The sequence below is a fragment of the Takifugu rubripes genome, chromosome 9 (genome assembly GCF_901000725.2).
Source record: "Takifugu rubripes chromosome 9, fTakRub1.2, whole genome shotgun sequence".
NCBI lineage: Eukaryota > Metazoa > Chordata > Actinopteri > Tetraodontiformes > Tetraodontidae > Takifugu > Takifugu rubripes.
The window spans coordinates 13,157,694-13,176,000 of NC_042293.1; the positions used below are offsets into that span (position 1 = coordinate 13,157,694).

At 46.7% G+C, this 18,307-nt stretch overlaps 1 protein-coding gene across 13 annotated transcripts in view; it reads right to left on the reverse strand.

Moving 5' to 3' along the window:
* LOC101074348 (pleckstrin homology domain-containing family A member 5) overlaps positions 1–16,160 on the reverse strand; it is a 46,602-nt gene extending 30,442 nt beyond the window's left edge. For 4 of the 13 annotated variants that reach the window (XR_003889535.1, XR_003889529.1, XR_003889528.1 and 1 more), the window contains exons 1-3: positions 15,872–16,158; positions 15,684–15,760; positions 14,343–14,400 (exon numbers count right to left, since the gene is read on the reverse strand). Coding sequence is in view for 2 of the 13 variants with exons in the window: in XM_029841544.1 (XP_029697404.1) it covers positions 14,343–14,400; positions 15,684–15,760; positions 15,872–16,095 (359 nt within the window). In the remaining 11 variants the exon portion in view is untranslated. Of the gene's footprint in view, positions 1–14,342; positions 14,401–15,683; positions 15,761–15,871 lie in introns of all 13 variants that reach the window. The other 9 variants (XR_003889530.1, XR_003889539.1, XR_003889531.1 and 6 more) reach the window with 9 other exon arrangements.
* Between the last annotated feature and the right edge of the window lie 2,147 nt (positions 16,161–18,307).

The window sequence follows — 18,307 nt, forward strand, 5'->3', positions numbered from 1 at the left end:
CTTTTCTGACAAAAACATCTCGCATGAATGCAGGCGCTGCAGCTTCCGTCACTCATTCTTTAACATGCCCCGACAAGGTGGGTATGCCGAACAATTCCAGACAGCATCACAGGGTGTCGAGCATCTCACTCTGAAAGTATTTTTTTGGAATCATCGTTGTGTAGTGGTGGTGAAATCAATGTTGCAACCGCTCAACAACGTGCAACACAGCCCCGGTGTCGGTTGTCACTGGATGCGACTTATTTGATGCTCATGTTAGTTACAGAAGGATGAAGAGAAAGAGTGAAGTGAATAAGAAATACAGGACAGGGAGCCCCCAGCCGCTGAATACGTGAAAGCCAAGACAATGAGCTCAGGCCAGGAGACGCAGCCAAACAACTCCTCCACTCGTCAACCTGCTGAGCGCAGTCAATGGTGCAGGATGGCAGCCAGGGGCAGGCAATACGAGCTCGGCGAGTGCTTTTCTCACCGCGTTCTTCCCCTTATGAAGGCGTTAGACTGTGCTGAAGACCTTGGAATTGCTTTTCATTAAAGCAGAAACACAGCTTTACAAGATGATTTACAGATTTCCTAATATGCAAAATATCTTAACCGCTTCACATAAATAATTCATGGGATATCCATTATAAGATGGGGGGGGTGGCGGGTGCACCTTCTGCTATCTCCTTCCTCTGGGACGCCTGGCACGCTGGAGCCCGGAGCCCAGGGACTGGCCACCACCTGGGCCACGGAATGGCTGACAAAACCAAAGAGGAGGGAGCGAGAGGAGGATATGTGATATGATACTTAGCGACCTATTCCATAAAAGATTAATCTCCGCCAAGTAATGAGTTGGCGAACCAACGCCCACAAAAAAAAAGTGTTGGAGAGACAGACAAAGCAAGCTGTTCAGCCATATGCTTTGCCACAATAGATGTTTTAAAATAAAGGTTTACTGGGTATATGTTCCAAATCCCTTCCACTGTCACTCCCTTCAAAATAAAAGCATGGCTGGTTAGAGATAGCGGTGCATAAATTCAGAGGTTTGGCTTTTTTAACTCCCAACAGCTTCTGATGACACAAGCTTCTCAGAATCACTGCTATCATGCATCTCTGACTAGGTTTTACCCCCAAAATTACCCAATATGTGTCCCATTATGATGGTTTATGGTTAAATGGCTTTTGCGGAGAACCGAAGAACTGAAATCTATTTTGTCTACAGTCAGTGGGAATTCCTGAAAGAATTACTTCTCCCTAGGAACATTAGCATGTTAGCACTATTTTGTAGGTATTATTCTGAAGTCCACAAGCCTCCCCCCAACATCAAGTCGAATATAATCCTAGAATGTTAGAGCCGAGCTGCCCCGGACAGCAACCCGACAGTATGAATGAATCTGAGATTGACCAAAAAAAAGGACTGATTTCCGATGAGCAGTCAAGCGTTTCAGCTTAGCTACGGCTGGCTTGAGAGGATTCATCTGGTTCTGCGCTGACAGATGCAGAGGAGAAGCTTTCAGACTCATTAACTGCCCACACAGAGTCGGCGAGAGAGCAGGGGAGAAGAAGCGGGAACGGCTAAGTGATCCCGTGTTTATCCCCTCTCGGAGGAGATTCTCATGCCGACCCACTCGCTGTCGTTGCTGCCTTTTTCCTCTCCCACCCACGCTACCGCCCTCTCTCCTTTGTCACTGATTTGCAGGTTATTACCTGTTTGTGCTGTAAAAAGCTGTGGGTTGAGCGGTGGGGAGGAAGAGTAGCCTCAGGTGGAGGACGATGAAGACTGAGCCTTTTCCAGAATTCCACAGGGCCAAAAGAATGTACTCATCAGTTTTTGCTGCCAACTTGCATTCAAGAAGCCAACGAGAAGATGATCTGAAGGGGAATTCTCCTGTTAGGGATCACACTTATGTCTGGTGAAGCAGCAAAACAAGGCTGGACCCCAGAGAACCTCCAAGCATGTGCAGACAGGAGCCTAAAAACCGGTTACATAAGTGAAATCCCTAGTTTTGGAATGACTCTACAGATTTCAGATACGGAGCGATGAAAGCAGACGGCACCATTCTGAAGGATGAGCCCGGCTCCCCTGGATTCGCTGACCTCCAGAGCAGCTCATTTATGAGAGAGAAAGTGAGGGACAACTCTTCTGAGCAGGTTCTGGTGCTCTCGGAGCAGAGGAACAGAAGTTTTATCAGCCTCTTAACTCCAGAGAGGGAAACATGTCTTTCTAACAACAAAGGCCATGAATGATGAAAAGGTTGGGCTACATTCCTTTCACTTCACTAAAGGTTTGAACCATTAAAATCTCAATTCTCATTTAAAACAAAAACAGGCCTTTTTCTAAATACATTTGGGACCACAGGGAACAAAAGTGGAAAAAAAAAGGTCATCCTCAACGCCCACGAGCTGGGAAAGGAGTCGCCGTCTGTTTCTAGGATCTCTCTTCCACATGTGGAAATATGCTACTTGGAAGCGAGTCCTGGGACAGCACCAAGACGCCACGACAGGACCGGAGCGCTAAATCAGGCCTGAAGATCAGTGAACATGGATTTTTATGGCACCGTGATCCGAGCGAGAGGCATCACACGGGGTCAGAGAAGAAGAGCGGGCTCGTTCGGCCTCGCTTCACCGCTCCGGGTGGCAGGAACCGTCGCAAACTCCGAAATTTACGAGGGAAAACTCTCCAGCGCGAGCCCCGAGCCATTGGACACAGCTCAGCACAACCGCCCCGTTCCCCCGCATCAGCAAAAACAAAGGCTGTCAAATCTTCACACATCCTTTACATGATACGTCAGCGTCATCCATCAACACTTTTGTTTACAACTCTGGGAAACCAAACACTACAGTAATTATTGGGTTGTGAATTATTTAGCGTTGGGCTCTTTTCAGTTAACATGAAACCTTCTATCGATGTGTGAGGGCTGTAAAATGGAGCCTAATGAGCTGAGAGGCAGATATGGATGTAAGTTAAACTGGAGTATGAGAACACCGTGACCACTGACTTTCATTATCACTTGTTGCCACAGTTTAGTAAAGGAAATGAGACAAAAAACAGACCTGAGGTTGAATATGACTGCATGAACTTCACTGTTTGGGTGCAGTGAACCTTCAGTGGATGGGTAATGATGGTTCATGTAGGCCATGGGGCCAATACGACAGGAAACACAGAGAAGCTCGGTGACCTCTGCATAGCCGAGGGTTAACTAGAGCGGGAGACGCTGACAGAGGCCTTTTCTGTGATAAAAAAAGCACATATTCATTCAAAAATGTCAGCGACTTCTCGGGAAACTGTATCTTCTCAGTATTTGACTTCAAGGATGTGTCATATTTCCATCACAGTCCACAAAGAAGCTCTTGGCTCCAGTGGCAGCGAAAGCTTCCGGCTACATATGAATGACAACACAGAACATTCCAGAATTGCTGTGTCCTGTTATGATCCCGAATTAAAAAGGATACATTTAATAAACGTGAATTAGCTTCAATAAAACATTCAGTGATATTGGGACGTGTATGCTGGGGCATCTGGCAGCGCTCCATCCTCTGCTGACTGTGGCTTTTCCTACATTTCAGCCACATGTTGAGATGGGAGCTCTCTGGCCTGCATCCCAGTTGGCTATTTAAGCTTGCTCCTTGTTTTTTCTAAACCATACATGTATATATTGCATACCATAACCGCACTGTTGAATCCATTTCCTCCATCCAACATTCCAAATCACATGCAATATGCATGCGGTAATAAATCTGAGTCTCTCGGTGGCAGCGGCGTTTCTAAAGTACAGTTCATATCAGAGTAAGGTTCAACATGTTAGTTTATATTTAGCATGACCTCCTGGGTGTTACTGTACAGACTGCTTGCAAAGCTGGAGACGATCGTGCCCCTTTTCAGAGATTTCTGCCACGTTTTTAAAACATTTACGGAGGAGGAACCGCCTTGATTCGAGTTATTTTATGCTAGGTGAAACAGCAATGTTACTGGCAGAACACTAGCCCTGAAGTCCTGACATTAGCTTAGTGAGGCCCTGCTGTGACAGGCCCACAGACGCACAGATACACAGAGATGGAAATTGGCTGTAAAGAAGCAGCAGAGCAGCATTTGGTTCCAACGCTGCGCCTTCAGCAGAACTGAGCATGCTCACTAGGCCTGCAACAGGACCACAGTCCCACTTTGGCCTACTTCTGATAAAACCGATAATGTCATGGAAAGATTTTTGTGCTGCATGTCAGCGTGCCTGGGCCCGTGAGCGTGTGTGTGAGAAACGCCAAAGTGTGTGTGGGTGCGTGTGCCCTCTGTGAAATCCAATATCATCAACCACAGCCACAGAGACATCACGCCACCCAGGGTGATAGCTGTTATTGATCTGTCTATCATCCACAAAGACAATCGTTGGAGAGGCAATCCGAACGGCGGCCCAAGGAAAGATTCTCGAGGGACAAACAGAATGGCAGCGATTAGCTGACGGTGTCATGAAATGTAATAAAGGATCTGTTAAGCTCTAGTTCCCCACCGTCCCCAGGCAAGAGTATAGTAGCTGCTAGCGTGAGCAGAGAGGCGGCAGCGCGACCTCGCTCCGACATGGGTCCAGCTGATTATAAAGGGACGACCCACAGAAGTGGGTCAGACACACAGCTGGATACTTTAGGCTGCAAAGAAAGTTAGGAACGGGTGCAAATGTTCTGAGTTGTCCATATGACTTGGAAAACAGGAGGCGAGAGGAACGCAGAATTCACAGGAAGTGAAATAATCATAAACATCAGAGATGTTTGAGTCAGGACATGATCATCGTTGTGTTGTGGGCTGTCCGAGTTCATCTCAAGGCCACCGGAACGCAAACAGCAGATGACTGAACAAACACTGTTCCAGTTTTGGCGTGCAGTTTCTGTCATGTGAAGCATCACGTAGCAGATAACACCGAACTGTCACTTCTCCTTTTCGTAAACTCATTTTGCGACTCATTTGCTGCCACAAAATTCCAAACACGGCAGTTACAACTAATAAAAAGCCACAGAGGAGGAAGCAGCAGATTAATAACAGCTCCTGAACTCCAACCTGACCGTCTCAACAGCCCAGTCACAGTCCACGGTCACGAGCAGCAGCGGGAGGCTAAAAGTTTCACCTTTAAGTTGTGATTGCTCCACCCGCAGGGACTCGCCAGCGGATCTAAGCGTGTTACAACCACAAGTCCTACCGAAATAGAATCTTGTGCAAAACCCAAATAAAACAGCGTGTGATAACTTGCACGGCGCCGTACTTTACCATCAGAATTTCACATTTACTAATACTGAAAACAAAAGCACAGGAGCTCAGAGCATTTCCGATCGTGTCCTGCCGCAGCTTTTCCTCTAATCTGACGTTCAGTCATAACACCCAGACAATCTATATCTGAAAGGGGGGCAATCAATCAACATGCTGCCTGGGTGTGTGGAGGGCAATTCACAGCTGACAAATTGAGGGCAGCTCTCAGAGCTGAGCAGTCGGCCCGGTTCGCCGCTCAGTCCAGAGCGGGTCAGGCTCGTTCACGTTTCCGTCTTCCTGTCAAGTCCACTCATCTTCCTCATTCACCACACAGTCAGTTTCCCCCGATTCTCTTTGTAGGAGGCAAAACTGCGAGTGGATAAATTTGGGAGCGCCGTCTGATCAGATGAGATATTTCAGGGAGTGTCTCATCAGAGTTCAACCATTTGTTTTTGTGGGTGCAGCTGCACTTCTCAAGGCCTTCGGAGAAGAACAATAAGCAGCTTCTGCTGGAATTCAAAGTCTCCTGTTTCACAGCAAAACAGGCCTAAATATAAGCGTAATAACAACAATAAGAAGGATAAGCACAACCAGCCTGCTAGTGTCAGCGGTGGGGGGGTAATATTGTTTCAGTTTAGTCCAAAGACAGGCTGAACTTTTCCAGTAGCTGCCACCTCCTCTTTCCAGTCCCCTGATGGACAGCTGCATGTGTCAGGGTTTCAGTTATAAGGATGACAAATGAAATAGATTGTAAAGTACATCTGGGAAAGGGTGGTGGTTGTAAGTAGGGAGGGAATTACTTAGAACGAGTGTAGGTGGAGGAGGAGGAGTGACATGGTCCATCCAACCCAATTAGACTGCAAATGCATCCATAAATATAAACAATGTCGGACTCTGAGGAAACTGTGATCTTTCAAATACACAGAAATACGTGGAAACATTTGGGTAGCATCCTTGCAAAAGACAGACGGCTGAACTGGGAGTTGGAAGAAAGAGTTCATCAAACTCTTCTGTAAACGCTTCCAGGTGAAAAAAACCCCCTCAAGCTTTCCTCCCGCTGACGGAAGCCAGGAGTGTCATCTGCTAAGTAAATCACACACTTTAACGGCCATGAACAGGATCAATGATGCAACAGACACACTGAGTGCGATACAAGATGTAAGATTCTGAAAATAATAAATATCAAAACTGCTTTTACATAGTTTTACATAGTTTTCTAGATACGTTATAAGTAGATGTTTTCTCTTGCGCTTTATCTAAATGGATTGAACGTGTTTTTAAGGATTCACCTCATTGTAATGGTATACAGTAATTATAGATAACGGCCGACTCTGCCCTCTAGTGGTAGCAGAATTATACATACAAAATAAACACAAAACTTTTTTTTTTCTAAGCGCAAAGGATGGACCATATGTTTTCAGATTATTACAGATGCAAAATAGCAAACCTCAACGATAGAATTTGTGTGAAAAAGAATGAAATTAAACCTTCGCATTTAACCTATAAACGTATACGGAACACCGTTGCCCTCTGCTGGGAGAAATGTGCAATTACATCAGGTAAATTCAAAGCGCAGATTTGACGTCGGGACTCAAACTAAGTGATAAAATCGTACAGACCACTACTAATTAAAAAAGGATGGAATGAAGAACATCTTTAGTAGGAGAGTAACGAAATAAATACAGGCGTAAACAATCCGACATGGCAGGAGTCATGGGATAATCTGTAAATCGACAGGAATTCATCAAAACATTCAAATGATAAGTTTAAGGAGGGAAAGCAGAGAAGTTATTAGTTTATGTGACATTTTCACCAGGGCAAATATGAATCTTTTTTATTTGTCTTTGATTATGCATTATTTAAAACATGCGTTGAGGCAAAGATTGTACAGATCAAACAATAAATCAATATTTAAAACTCTGTCATTGTTGGAAGCTCAACCTTGATCCCAGAACAGCCTAAATTTTTAAACAGCCTCAAACGAGTGAGGAACTCTCAAAATAATCCAGATCAAAGCGCCTTTTTATCTCAGTGGTGCACAGACTGTAGCTGTTCCTCTTATTCTGCTAATGGGAACAAAACAACGGCCCTTCCACACACCATCCAAAATAAAAGAATTTCATTCACACCTGTGTCTGGAAGGGAGGCGTGTCTGCAGTGTTCACACACTCATGTCCTATTTGAGTTTCGCTCTTTCTGTGCACGACCTTTGGCTCTCAAACAACCAATCAAAAGCTTCCTCCCACTTCACAGAAGTCAGAATTAATGGTGTCAGGCACCAGCTTGGTCAGAGAGATGGCGCCTTCTTCGTTGTCTGTAGGCTACAGTTAATTTCAAGCCTGGGGGAGAGCCAGTGCACATTTTCTCTGTCACACCTAAAGACTAATGAGCCCCCCACCTTCATGAATAAACAATGAAAACAAATGTGCAGAGGAGGTAATGGCAGGGTTCGCATCATCCTGCAGAGCACTTGTGATTATTGATGGGAGGCTATGGGATGTCCTGTCGTGGGAACATTTCAGAACAACTGGTGATCACTAGAAAAGACCCTGAGCGAGACTTTGGACTCGTTTAGAAGACGCGTCTCAACGTTGGTTAAGTATGGAACCGGAGCGAGCATGGAGACATGAGCGATTAAAAATACTCACAACAGGAAACAACACGGACATGGACAATAGATGGACATGGACAATAGATGGACATGGACAATCGGCGTCATCAAGACATACGATGTGCGATGTGCCTAAACAACCGCCCCTCCATACACGCCCCCCTCACACCCTGGAAGGGGCATCCTGTGCAGGGAGAGGCTGTAATAAGGCTGTCACACAGGGACACAGCCTGGTCACACTCAGAGGGGCAGGTGTTTGGACGTCCGTCCCAGCTGCTGCAGCCACGTCCTGCAGGACAGACAGGAAGTAGTGGGAGGCGGGCGCTTACACGTGCACCTTCAACAGGGAGGTAAAGATTAAAACCTCGTTGGGTTCCGTCTCCACGAGTCTGTATTTGTTGGACAAACTTTTTTTTTTTGGTTGTCAAGATGTTTAAGAGCGGTCTGGAGCGTTTGTGAGTTCAGTGCCGCTCTGACCACACAGACGGACATTTTTCGTGGTAACTCCAGGGACGACATTAAGCCTGGGAGGAAGCCAGTGGTGCTTTATCAATCACAGCAGGTATGTATTTCCCAAGCAGGGGCTCGGCGCTGGGCTCAAATATTTGCTCAAGCGGGGATCCTGGGTGGGAGCGTGGGAGAGGACAGGAGAGCCACTATGCAACAGGCCGAACGAGGGCAGGTTAACGCGCACGGAGACGCAGAGCAGCAGGACGCAGCAACAAGTGCAGCAGACGACAGGACATTGACCGATGATGTAACGAGACATGTGAAATAAGGCGCACCTCAGAGACCCTGCAGGACGTCCGTGCTTCTGTTTGAGCCCCTCACGGGAGGACCGAGCATTCACCGATGCTTTGCTCAGGGGTCAGGTGAGAACAGCCTGGTTCTGACCAGCACAGAAACAGGACACACAGGAGACGGAGACAAACTCAGTCTGAGATCTGACAGATTTGCCCAGAGTGACTCCTTCCAAATGCTCTAATCATGGTGGACCATCTGGGAAACAACTGGGCCGTGCATTATCCTCCGGAACGAGAAGAATACGGACAGAAGAACCATGCTTTTGATCAAAGAGACCCGAATAAAGGTCAAATCAGGATTTTATGAGCCTGCAAAGGCCTGTGTACACACCGATACCTTTCAGGCCTCACCATGCTAACCAGCTAGCAACACTAAGGTGTATTGATTTATTGCCCTGTTTACTTGTTGTAAAACACATTCCTGAGCCATCATCCATCCCAAGACTCTGTCCTTGGACCGTGGGGAGACACTGGAGGACCTACACAAAGAGAGGCCAAAATCTTCAAATGAGGGGAAAAACCTCCGAAAAGATTCTATCTTTGGATGATGTTTGTTCCCACTAAAGGTCAGAGCACAATCTGCAGGAACCAAAATGACCTTTCTTTAATCATCAGCTGTGTGTCTTTGTGTTCCAGCAAATTCTTAGCTTGACCTTACAATACCTTCAAAATAATGCTGTTCAAACTGTTTACCATTATTTTCTCTCAGCAGCAGCAGAGCAGCAGCAGCAGCAGCAGCAGAGCATCAGCAGCAGAGCATCAGAAGCAGCAGCAGCAGCAGCAGAGCATCAGCAGCAGAGCAGCAGCAGCAGCAGCAGAGCATCAGCAGCAGAGCAGCAGCAGCAGAGCATCAGAAGCAGCAGCAGCAGCAGCAGCAGAGCATCAGCAGCAGAGCATCAGAAGCAGCAGCAGCAGCAGCAGCAGAGCATCAGCAGCAGCAGCAGCAGCAGCAGAGCATCAGCAGAGCAGCAGCAGCAGCAGCAGCAGCAGCAGCAGAGCAGCAGCAGCAGCAGAGCAGCAGCAGCAGCAGCAGCAGCAGAGGAGCAGCAGCAGCAGCAGAGCAGCAGCAGCAGCAGCAGCAGAGCATCAGCAGCAGCAGCAGCAGCAGCAGCAGCAGCAGCAGAGGAGCAGCAGAGCAGAGCATCAGCAGCAGCAGCAGCAGAGGAGCAGCAGAGCAGAGCATCAGCAGCAGCAGCAGCAGAGGAGCAGCAGAGCAGAGCATCAGCAGCAGCAGCAGCAGCAGCAGAGGAGCAGCTGCAGCATCAGAGCAGCAGCAGAGCATCATCACCATCATCCTCAGCAGCAGCAGCAGCAACTGGGCCTTAATCAGCACCCGGGGCAGCTGCAGACATCAGAGGGCCACATATGTTCTGCATCCACATACACACTTTCCTTGCAGTGATAGCAGATGTCAGGTGACCCCCCCCACACACACACACACATTCAGCCCCAGCTTCAGATGTAGGGCAAGAGGCTGAAATGATACTTTGGTTTTCTTAAATCACATCACAAACACCACACACACACACACACACACACACAGAGGCTGGAGCATAGACAGTTATTGAGTCAGCCACCAGACCCCTTTGAGACCAGGGGCTGTTCCACTTTGTTGCTCTGTATGAGCTAGCAGCGGCTAGCAGCCAGTGCTAGCTCTGATTCTGGCACTTTCCTTGTGGACTCCGTGTTCTTTTCCTGTGCCTGCATCCTCAGCCTGATTAGGAGTAAATGGAAGGAGATAATGGTGAATTGGGGTTTAAACACTGAGCCAACTCCTCAAATGATGCTCCACTAAATACACATCAGGCACATCGCCCGATCAAGTTTGATTTAAATAAAATCACTGCTTATGGGATTATTTTGCGCTTTATTTTATCAGGGTACAAAGGAGTTTTACCTCGTCTGGTCTTCCCCTGTTATGACTGGATTTTCACTGTTACGTAATCCCGTTTGACATAAGCCCAGACAGGAGCACAGATTACTGCCTGCAGAGACGGGAGAACCTTTCAAATCTGTCACGACGGCGCGGCTGACAGTTCGTGGGAGCTGCCGCTTCTCTACATTTGAGGCCCAGCGACAGCCAACTCAAAGCAGGCGTGTGAAAGGAGGGAGGAGGCGAGCGGGAATCTCAGACTCTTCTCTGGAATCTGGGATTGTCATTCACTTTGGCTGAGGGTCTGCTCATGAAAATGAAAACAAATCCGCCCGATCTTGAAGCCCGACATGCTAATCCATTCTCAGATCTCTGATAAGACGCTTAACCAGACGGATGCCCTTAAGTGTCAGAGTCTGAAGCCTCTGGAACTGCAGAGGTGACGCAAGAAAAGAACAATATTGCTGCTAAATTCCAGCAACAGGTCAATTTACTGCACTTTTAGATATCTTTACAACAGTTTGGGGGCATCAAGACGTGTGAATTACAGCAGTATAAATTACTTTGTGAGCAATGCGCCACTTTAATAACACTTTGAATAAGTATAATTAGTGAAACTAATTTCTGTAACGCTATAAAGATGCATTTAAATGCTCTGCCAGCCTTTGGACAGCAACAAAACAAGTCAGTATCTCAAGAGCTCCGCTCATAATTGCCAGAGTCTCTTTTGACGGTGATTTCTTGATGAATTATGCAGCAGTTAAAATGGAACCGTCCAACGAAGGCAGACCACACTGCTACAGTGTTCATGTTTTGTCCCGCATGTAGGACCAAAGTGGACGGGAAAATAGCAAATCACCCATCGAAGGATGCTGACAAGATGTTGGCAGGTTAAAGATTGACGAGCGCCCGGCCACGCAGCCAGAAACACGCTGTCACCACTAACAGGTACCAGATTCGTCATCAGCGCACGCTAAAGCACAAACATTTGATTAAAGTCATTCATCTAACAAAGTGATTTTCTGGGCATCTTGTTCAAATGATGCAGGAGTGGGAAAATGTGGGATTACAGGCTGCAGAGATAAAAACCTAAACCGTCCAGATGGCACCGTTATGGAAACGGTCTAATAAAGTCAGAACCACGAACCAGCCGAACGGCCACTTCTCTCTGCTTGGCTGCTGGACATTTTTGTAGATCCAGGACAAGGAAGAACAGGACTGTTGGGTAAATACCTGCTTAATAGTTTGGCTGTACATGCTGTAATGCTGCCTCCACAACAGGATTCTGTTTGAATCCGTCTGCAGCATCACAGAAATGAAGCTGCTTCTGTTCCTTTGTGCAGGTTCTATTACCCCATACGTTATTATCTGAGCCTGCACACAACAAAATACGCTGACAAGACCCGTGTTTCTCCATGATCCTCCTCAATTTCAGCCGCTAAGATGTGGTGGGTGGATTTATTGTCTCTTCAGAAGCCACATTCAGCCTCCAAAATACAAACCACAAATACAAAGATGGAGAAAAGGGCAAAAGCTGCAGGAGCAGTCGGCAGTGCAACAAATTTACAACAGGTTGGCATCGACATTAACATGCAAATGCTGCGAAACTTCTCATTTTATGGCGGCAGCGTGTAATTATTCCCTAAACTTCTGGCATTTACGATCGGCTTCCGGCCACCAGGAAACCCCGGAAACAAAGGGGGAGGGTGTTGGCTGTGCTCTGAGAGCAGTAAAACCTGAGTGATTGAATCAACTCCTGCGCTGACCTTCAGCCATTCAAAACTCGCAGCAACATAAAACAATCCCATTCTGCACAGGGGCACGCCTCTCGTGCACGCTGAAATCCTGCACCTCCTCTCCTCTCAAACACAGAGGCAGCCTGAAAGGACGAGCCGATACTCAATGCTCACGCTGTGTGACCGCGGCAGGGGCCGAGACGCACGCCACGGTACGTGGAGAACGCGGAAAAGAGACGGCGACCTCAGGAGTAAATGAATAAACCAAAGATTATCCAGCTCGTGAGTCACTTGTGCGCACTTGCTGACATCAGGCTCATCATGTTTAATGATCATTTGAATTGGCAGCTTCTCCTCAGCCAAATATCACACAAACCCGTCAACACAGGCAGCGAATATACCCCAGCCAAAATGATGTAAAAACAAACCGAAACAACTGACAGTCTCTTGGGTTATGCAGGCTTTCAGGGTGATTCCTCACATGTCTGGAAACCTGAGCCGATCAGACACGCAGTCACCCTGCTGAGCATGCTTTCATACAGTTACACGCTTAATGTGTCTCCTATAGGAGCACAAATCGAATATGTGAGAGCGGTTGAGCTTACTTAACAGTGGCTTCTCTTGACTGAGCATTGCTGTGTGAACCAACATATGGCTCAAATCAGCAGCGCGGCAGCCAGACAGACGGAGCAGCCACCAACTGCTGCTTGGAGCTCTGCACTGTTAAAGTTAGTGGCCATTCGGGCACTAAAATAAGAAGAATGCCTCATATTTTTACAGTATGTGTCAGTCATCCAACCAGCAACTGCATGTCGCATGTCGTCCAGCACCATTAACATCTATCGATGCAAATATTCCTGCCCATTAAAGTGATCATTACAGATATATTGACCCTCTTTGATCATCATCCTCATCATATCTTTCATGCTTCGCCTGCAGGAGCAGCTGGGCTGATTTTAAAACACAAGTATGATACAGCATGATGTATTGGCGAGTCAAAAACAGCCCCACACCACAGAACTGCGCCTGAATCACAATGATCCACTAATGAATAAGGTCCCCAAAATCTGTTTTTGCACTTGCAGGCTGTGATATAATGCTGGAATTTAAAAAAAAAATAAAAAAAAAACGCCTTCCAGACTCACTCTCTGGGTAACTGCCACACAGAGCACTTAAAATTCATGAGGAGTTCAAAGACACGGAGAGGATTCAGTGAGGATAATATGGCATAATATATGAAATTTATAGGCTCGGTATCGCAGCTCCTTCAACCGTAAAGAAGCGCCGGTGGATTCCAGCAGAGAAATTCAGTCGCTTTCAATAAGACAAGCGATACAACATGTTTTAACTCAAATCCTTGGATTTAAAACATCATAAAGGACAGATGATGAATCAGCGCCGAGCGACAGCCCTGATCACTGAGCAATGCGCTAGTGCAGCGCTGACGTTACGTCGGCAACAAATCATTTATTTCCGCAAATCCCGGTTATAAACCGGGGACACAAGCTGTTGTGATGGAGCAGGAGGATACAGTGTGTCACCCTCTCTCCTGCCCACCCCCAGGGGAGAGGGTGACACGTTCAAACGGAACAAATTTAGCGTGTGCCTCTGAAATGGTTTCCAACATTGACTTAAGATGTGTCAGTTTAAACAGGAAGTGGGCCGCGTCTATCCAAAACTGGAGGTCAGTGCTATTGACTTTTTTTTAAGTTAAATTTCATTAAAAAAGAAGCTCTTCCGAACTCTCCAGAGTTCAGCTCAGAAACAGAATAGGTCTGAATAAATAACAAGAACGCGCCACCACACTTTGCCCGTGTCCGCATGCTATTTGCTCAATATTTCCGAGTAATCATTAACTTTTGTGGTCCACTTCCGCAGCGCAGAACCTGTGAGCAAAGGTTCCACAATTATCCCCAGACAGTATTTTAAAGTGAGCATTTTTCTGACAACTTTGGGAAGTGAAGACTTGAAATCCACAGATATTTTAATCCTGCACAATTATGCATGATTTCTGATGATAGAGGAAGAGGAAGTGCTTCAAATTCAAAAGACTTGTAAATAGGTTTTGGTGTCACGATGGACGTGTGGGGAGGGCGGGTGTTAAACTTACTTGATAAAGCAACGTGCGCCTTCAAAAGTATATCCTTCTTCCCATCCAGTGGGCAGGTCTATTAAAGAGGTACAGCGGAGAAAAAACGTGAGTGCAAACTGGTGGGACAAGCAGATGTGTGGTAAATAACGTGTGATGCTTCCCAGCTGTCAGGCTGCACAATCAAACGCATATTCAAAAACATGTTCATTAAAATGTTACATCAGATAAATAAAGCCTCATCAAACTGCATCTTCAAAGCAAGGCTCCAGTCATTTTGAGATATTTTCTATAAAGAATGTCATAAACTTTAATAACTTCCTTCAATAACTTAAAGAATGCTCAACTATGGGAAATACTCCTGTAACTTTCGCCGGGCTTTAATACAAATAAAGCCAAGAAGGACTATAAATGAAAACTTAAGGAGAAGCCTGGCTTAAATATCATTACATTTCCAGCCAGGCACTGACCAAACAGTCAGTATTGGTAGACTCATTCAAAATATCACGTGCACTTTGTGCACGCACCTGTAACGTCACACTGGGGGCAGATTCAACGTTAACCTCCAGAAACACCCGGAAAGTTAAAGCAGTCTGCAGGATTTCAGCCCAATATTGACATTAAATATTGGCCTGGGGGGTTAAGGGATGAAAAGTGTTAATACTCTCACAACCCCCAACCCTTTCATTACTCTTTTAATACTTTTATTTTATATATATAACCTGTATTGCAGTTTGGAGTTCAAGCTTTAAGCCACAGTTTTTCAAGTTTCAATTCATGTTAGAAAAATTAAAAAATAGAACCAATGTGAAAGAAACTTTCTCAAATCTTGAAAAATAAAATAACTATGAAAAGAATATTGGCAAGAATATTGGGCCACAGAGACAAAGATGAAGCAACCCATACAAGTGGGAACTGAACCAAAAAATCATCAAAAACCATCATTCAAAATGTCCTGAAAACCCAGACATTTATCCTTAATCTGGAGCAAACGCTGGCATCATATAGGCACCACTGTGCACAAGCCCAGATGTGTCCAGCTGTGCAACCTGATGTGTCCCCTGAGAGGACACTCAAGAAGTCCCCCTACCGTCGCATGTCCACCGAAGACAAACTGTCAGAGGACAGCGCCGTTGCGACATGTATTTATCTATTCATGCCGAGTAAAAGTCAACTTCCTCCGTCATGTTCCTGGATTAGTCTGGGGGGCATCCGAGGTGGGCGTGAGGGGGCCACAGGGGCCACCGAAGCCCGCTCCCACCGCTGTCACAGCCGCCCCCCCAGGACCGAGCCGCGGCAGGTGACGGCGAACAAGAAGAGACACACGAGCCGAACCTGACCCCCCGCGGAGCGACACCTTACCCGGGGTTGTCCTGTGCCCGGTCAGCGCCGCCTCCCCGCTGCCTGGGTGCAGCCAGGTCGTACTCTTGGCTTCTTCGCTGTTGAGAGAGGAGGGGAGAATCATTCATTTTGGCGCCTCGCTTTGCCACCACCGCGAAGGCGAAACGGGCAGAAACGACCGGAGCCGCGGTCCATAGCGGGGTAATTACTTAATGAAGAAGAGCCGTCCGTCCCGAGTAACCCCGTAACTCCAGGAAGGAGGCAGAGAAGAAGCCCACTCCGGCTGTAGTTCCGCCGCCATGACTGCTGAGACTGTGGGACAGCCGCGCGGCTCCGCTCTCGCGCTGGCGGCGCGTACACGGAAACCCTGGCAACGGCGGATGGAGAGCGCAGGGGGTAGGAGTCCACAGGGCAGGGCAACAGTCCCCGTCATGAGGCAGTTCGTTCACACATCAAACTGTCTTCGTGTCCTGGAAACTTTCCCCCGCTGTTGTCGCGGGTTTTCTGCAGGCTGGTGGATTCTTGCCTTTTGTGTGGTCGCTGATAACGATTATTCTGAACAAAGACAAGAATCGGAAGGATGTACAACAGCAGGGGCAGGGCAGGATTAACCTGCCAGGAAGCCCCTGGGCAAAAATTGATCTGCTGGAACCCATGTGGTGTATGTTTTTCCCATAATGACGCCGGGCAGCAAAACTAAGGAGGCACCAAAGGATAATCTGGAAAACCTTGTTTTATATTGTGTCAGTGTTTATAGTCCTTATCTTGAACAACCTTGACACTGTTGATTTACTCGAGAGGACTTGACACCCCCACAAAGGAAACCAAAACATTCTTCTTCACAAGAAAAATCTGAATGTGCCACTTTTGGGCTGGTTTTTTTTTTTTTTTTGGTTTTTATACTGACCTTTGACACCAATTCCTTTATCACTCCCACACTGGACAACAAGACTTTTTGTCATCCATTAACATCTGGCTGTCATGCAGTAAACACGGTTATTTATTGCTCTGGTTTTGATTATTCTATTCAGTATTATCTGGCCCTGACTCCTCAAACACTTCATGGGAAAGATCCCTCCATGGGCTGGCAAAAAGGATCCATCCAATCCCAGATGTAGGAGTTACAATTATATTTAAACTAATCAGCCTCACCCAATGCATAAGGCCCTACTGATCTTCACTATTAGGTCTTGGTCTCCGCCTCTCTGTCATTGTGCTGTGAAACTGCAGCGTCAGCCTTTCAGGCCATACAAAGACAAGTCATCCAACACCACTATGGCCGGGCTGTTCTGCTGGCAATGTGACCCATTGTCTTCTGGACACATGGTAAGCTGCTGTTTTTGAGGCAGCTGACGAGGATGGTGGGAACTGAATGTATCTACTAAATGCCAGGTCATCCACTTTCTATAACAGCGCAGGCAGCAGTTAGAGGGTTGGATATTAACCCTTCGTTCATCGCTGACTGGCGAGAGTATTGGTGGTGCATTGAGCATTGGCCAATGCACCTGCCAGGCAATCGAAGATGATAACCGTTTGCTGTAGTTGACCAATGTGCACAAAAGCGCGTCAAACAGTTTTACTACTCTTCTAAATTCTAAAATGAATAGATGGGTTACTGGTATGACCTCTTCAGGGATTTCTACAATAAGATCCACTGGGTGGAAATAATTGGATTAGATCCCAATACCTGCATGTTGACGGACACCTGTGGGATTTGAATGTCAGGTAGACGACACGACTGCATTCGTGCCTCATAATTTACTACCCTTTGAGTAGTAGTGGGCCGTTTCTCCCTGTTAGAAGAAAAAAAGCATCTACGTAACAGCAAAAGCTTTGCAGCAATAAGCACGTTGCTACAAGTGGGGCTCATTTGCATCCAGCGCTGTGGATCTGAGAGCATTCTTATTGTACGGCTAAGTTACAGCCCACGTCTGCAGGACCATGATAGCCTCCGCACTGTGGTGCAGCAACGTCATCAAATAATTCGCTGGCTCAACACAAGAGCCAGATGTTTGTTTTCCTACATAGAAGAGGCGCTCGAGGAGGACGTCTGAGTCTGTAAACATGTGGAACAGTGATTGATCAAAGCGATTCAACAGAAGACAGCGGCCGGTTGCTCTGAGATCTACTTAACTGAGACTGTTGGATTAGAAGGAATAATATTTGCACACATACCAATTACTGTTAGTGAGTTTGACCTCTGCAATTGGCCCATCCCTATTCTCCGCACCAGGGGAGTATTGGAGTTGGGGTGCCTTGCTAAGGGCCACCTCAGTCTTGGGATTTGAACTGGCAACCCTCCGGTCACAGCCCCATTCCTATCCTCTGAGCCACGAGCTGTCTTGATGTGATGCAAAGCCCTAGTGATTCTGAAATAGATGTGAAATTTACAATAACATAAAAGAAACATTAGAAGAACAAAGGCTTCCTCAAAGACACGACTCATCCTCCAAAAATATTAAATCATGTCCTAAGGAGGAGCGTTTGAATACGGAAGTGAGAGCGAATCATTATGAAGTGCACGGGGCTCTGGGATTGTGCAATGCATTCTTACGTAATTCCTCCGTGCGAGGAAAGATAAAGGTTCTCTCCTCGGCGACAGAGGCTAGACTGGAGGCATCCGAATATAATTAATGACTGCGCAT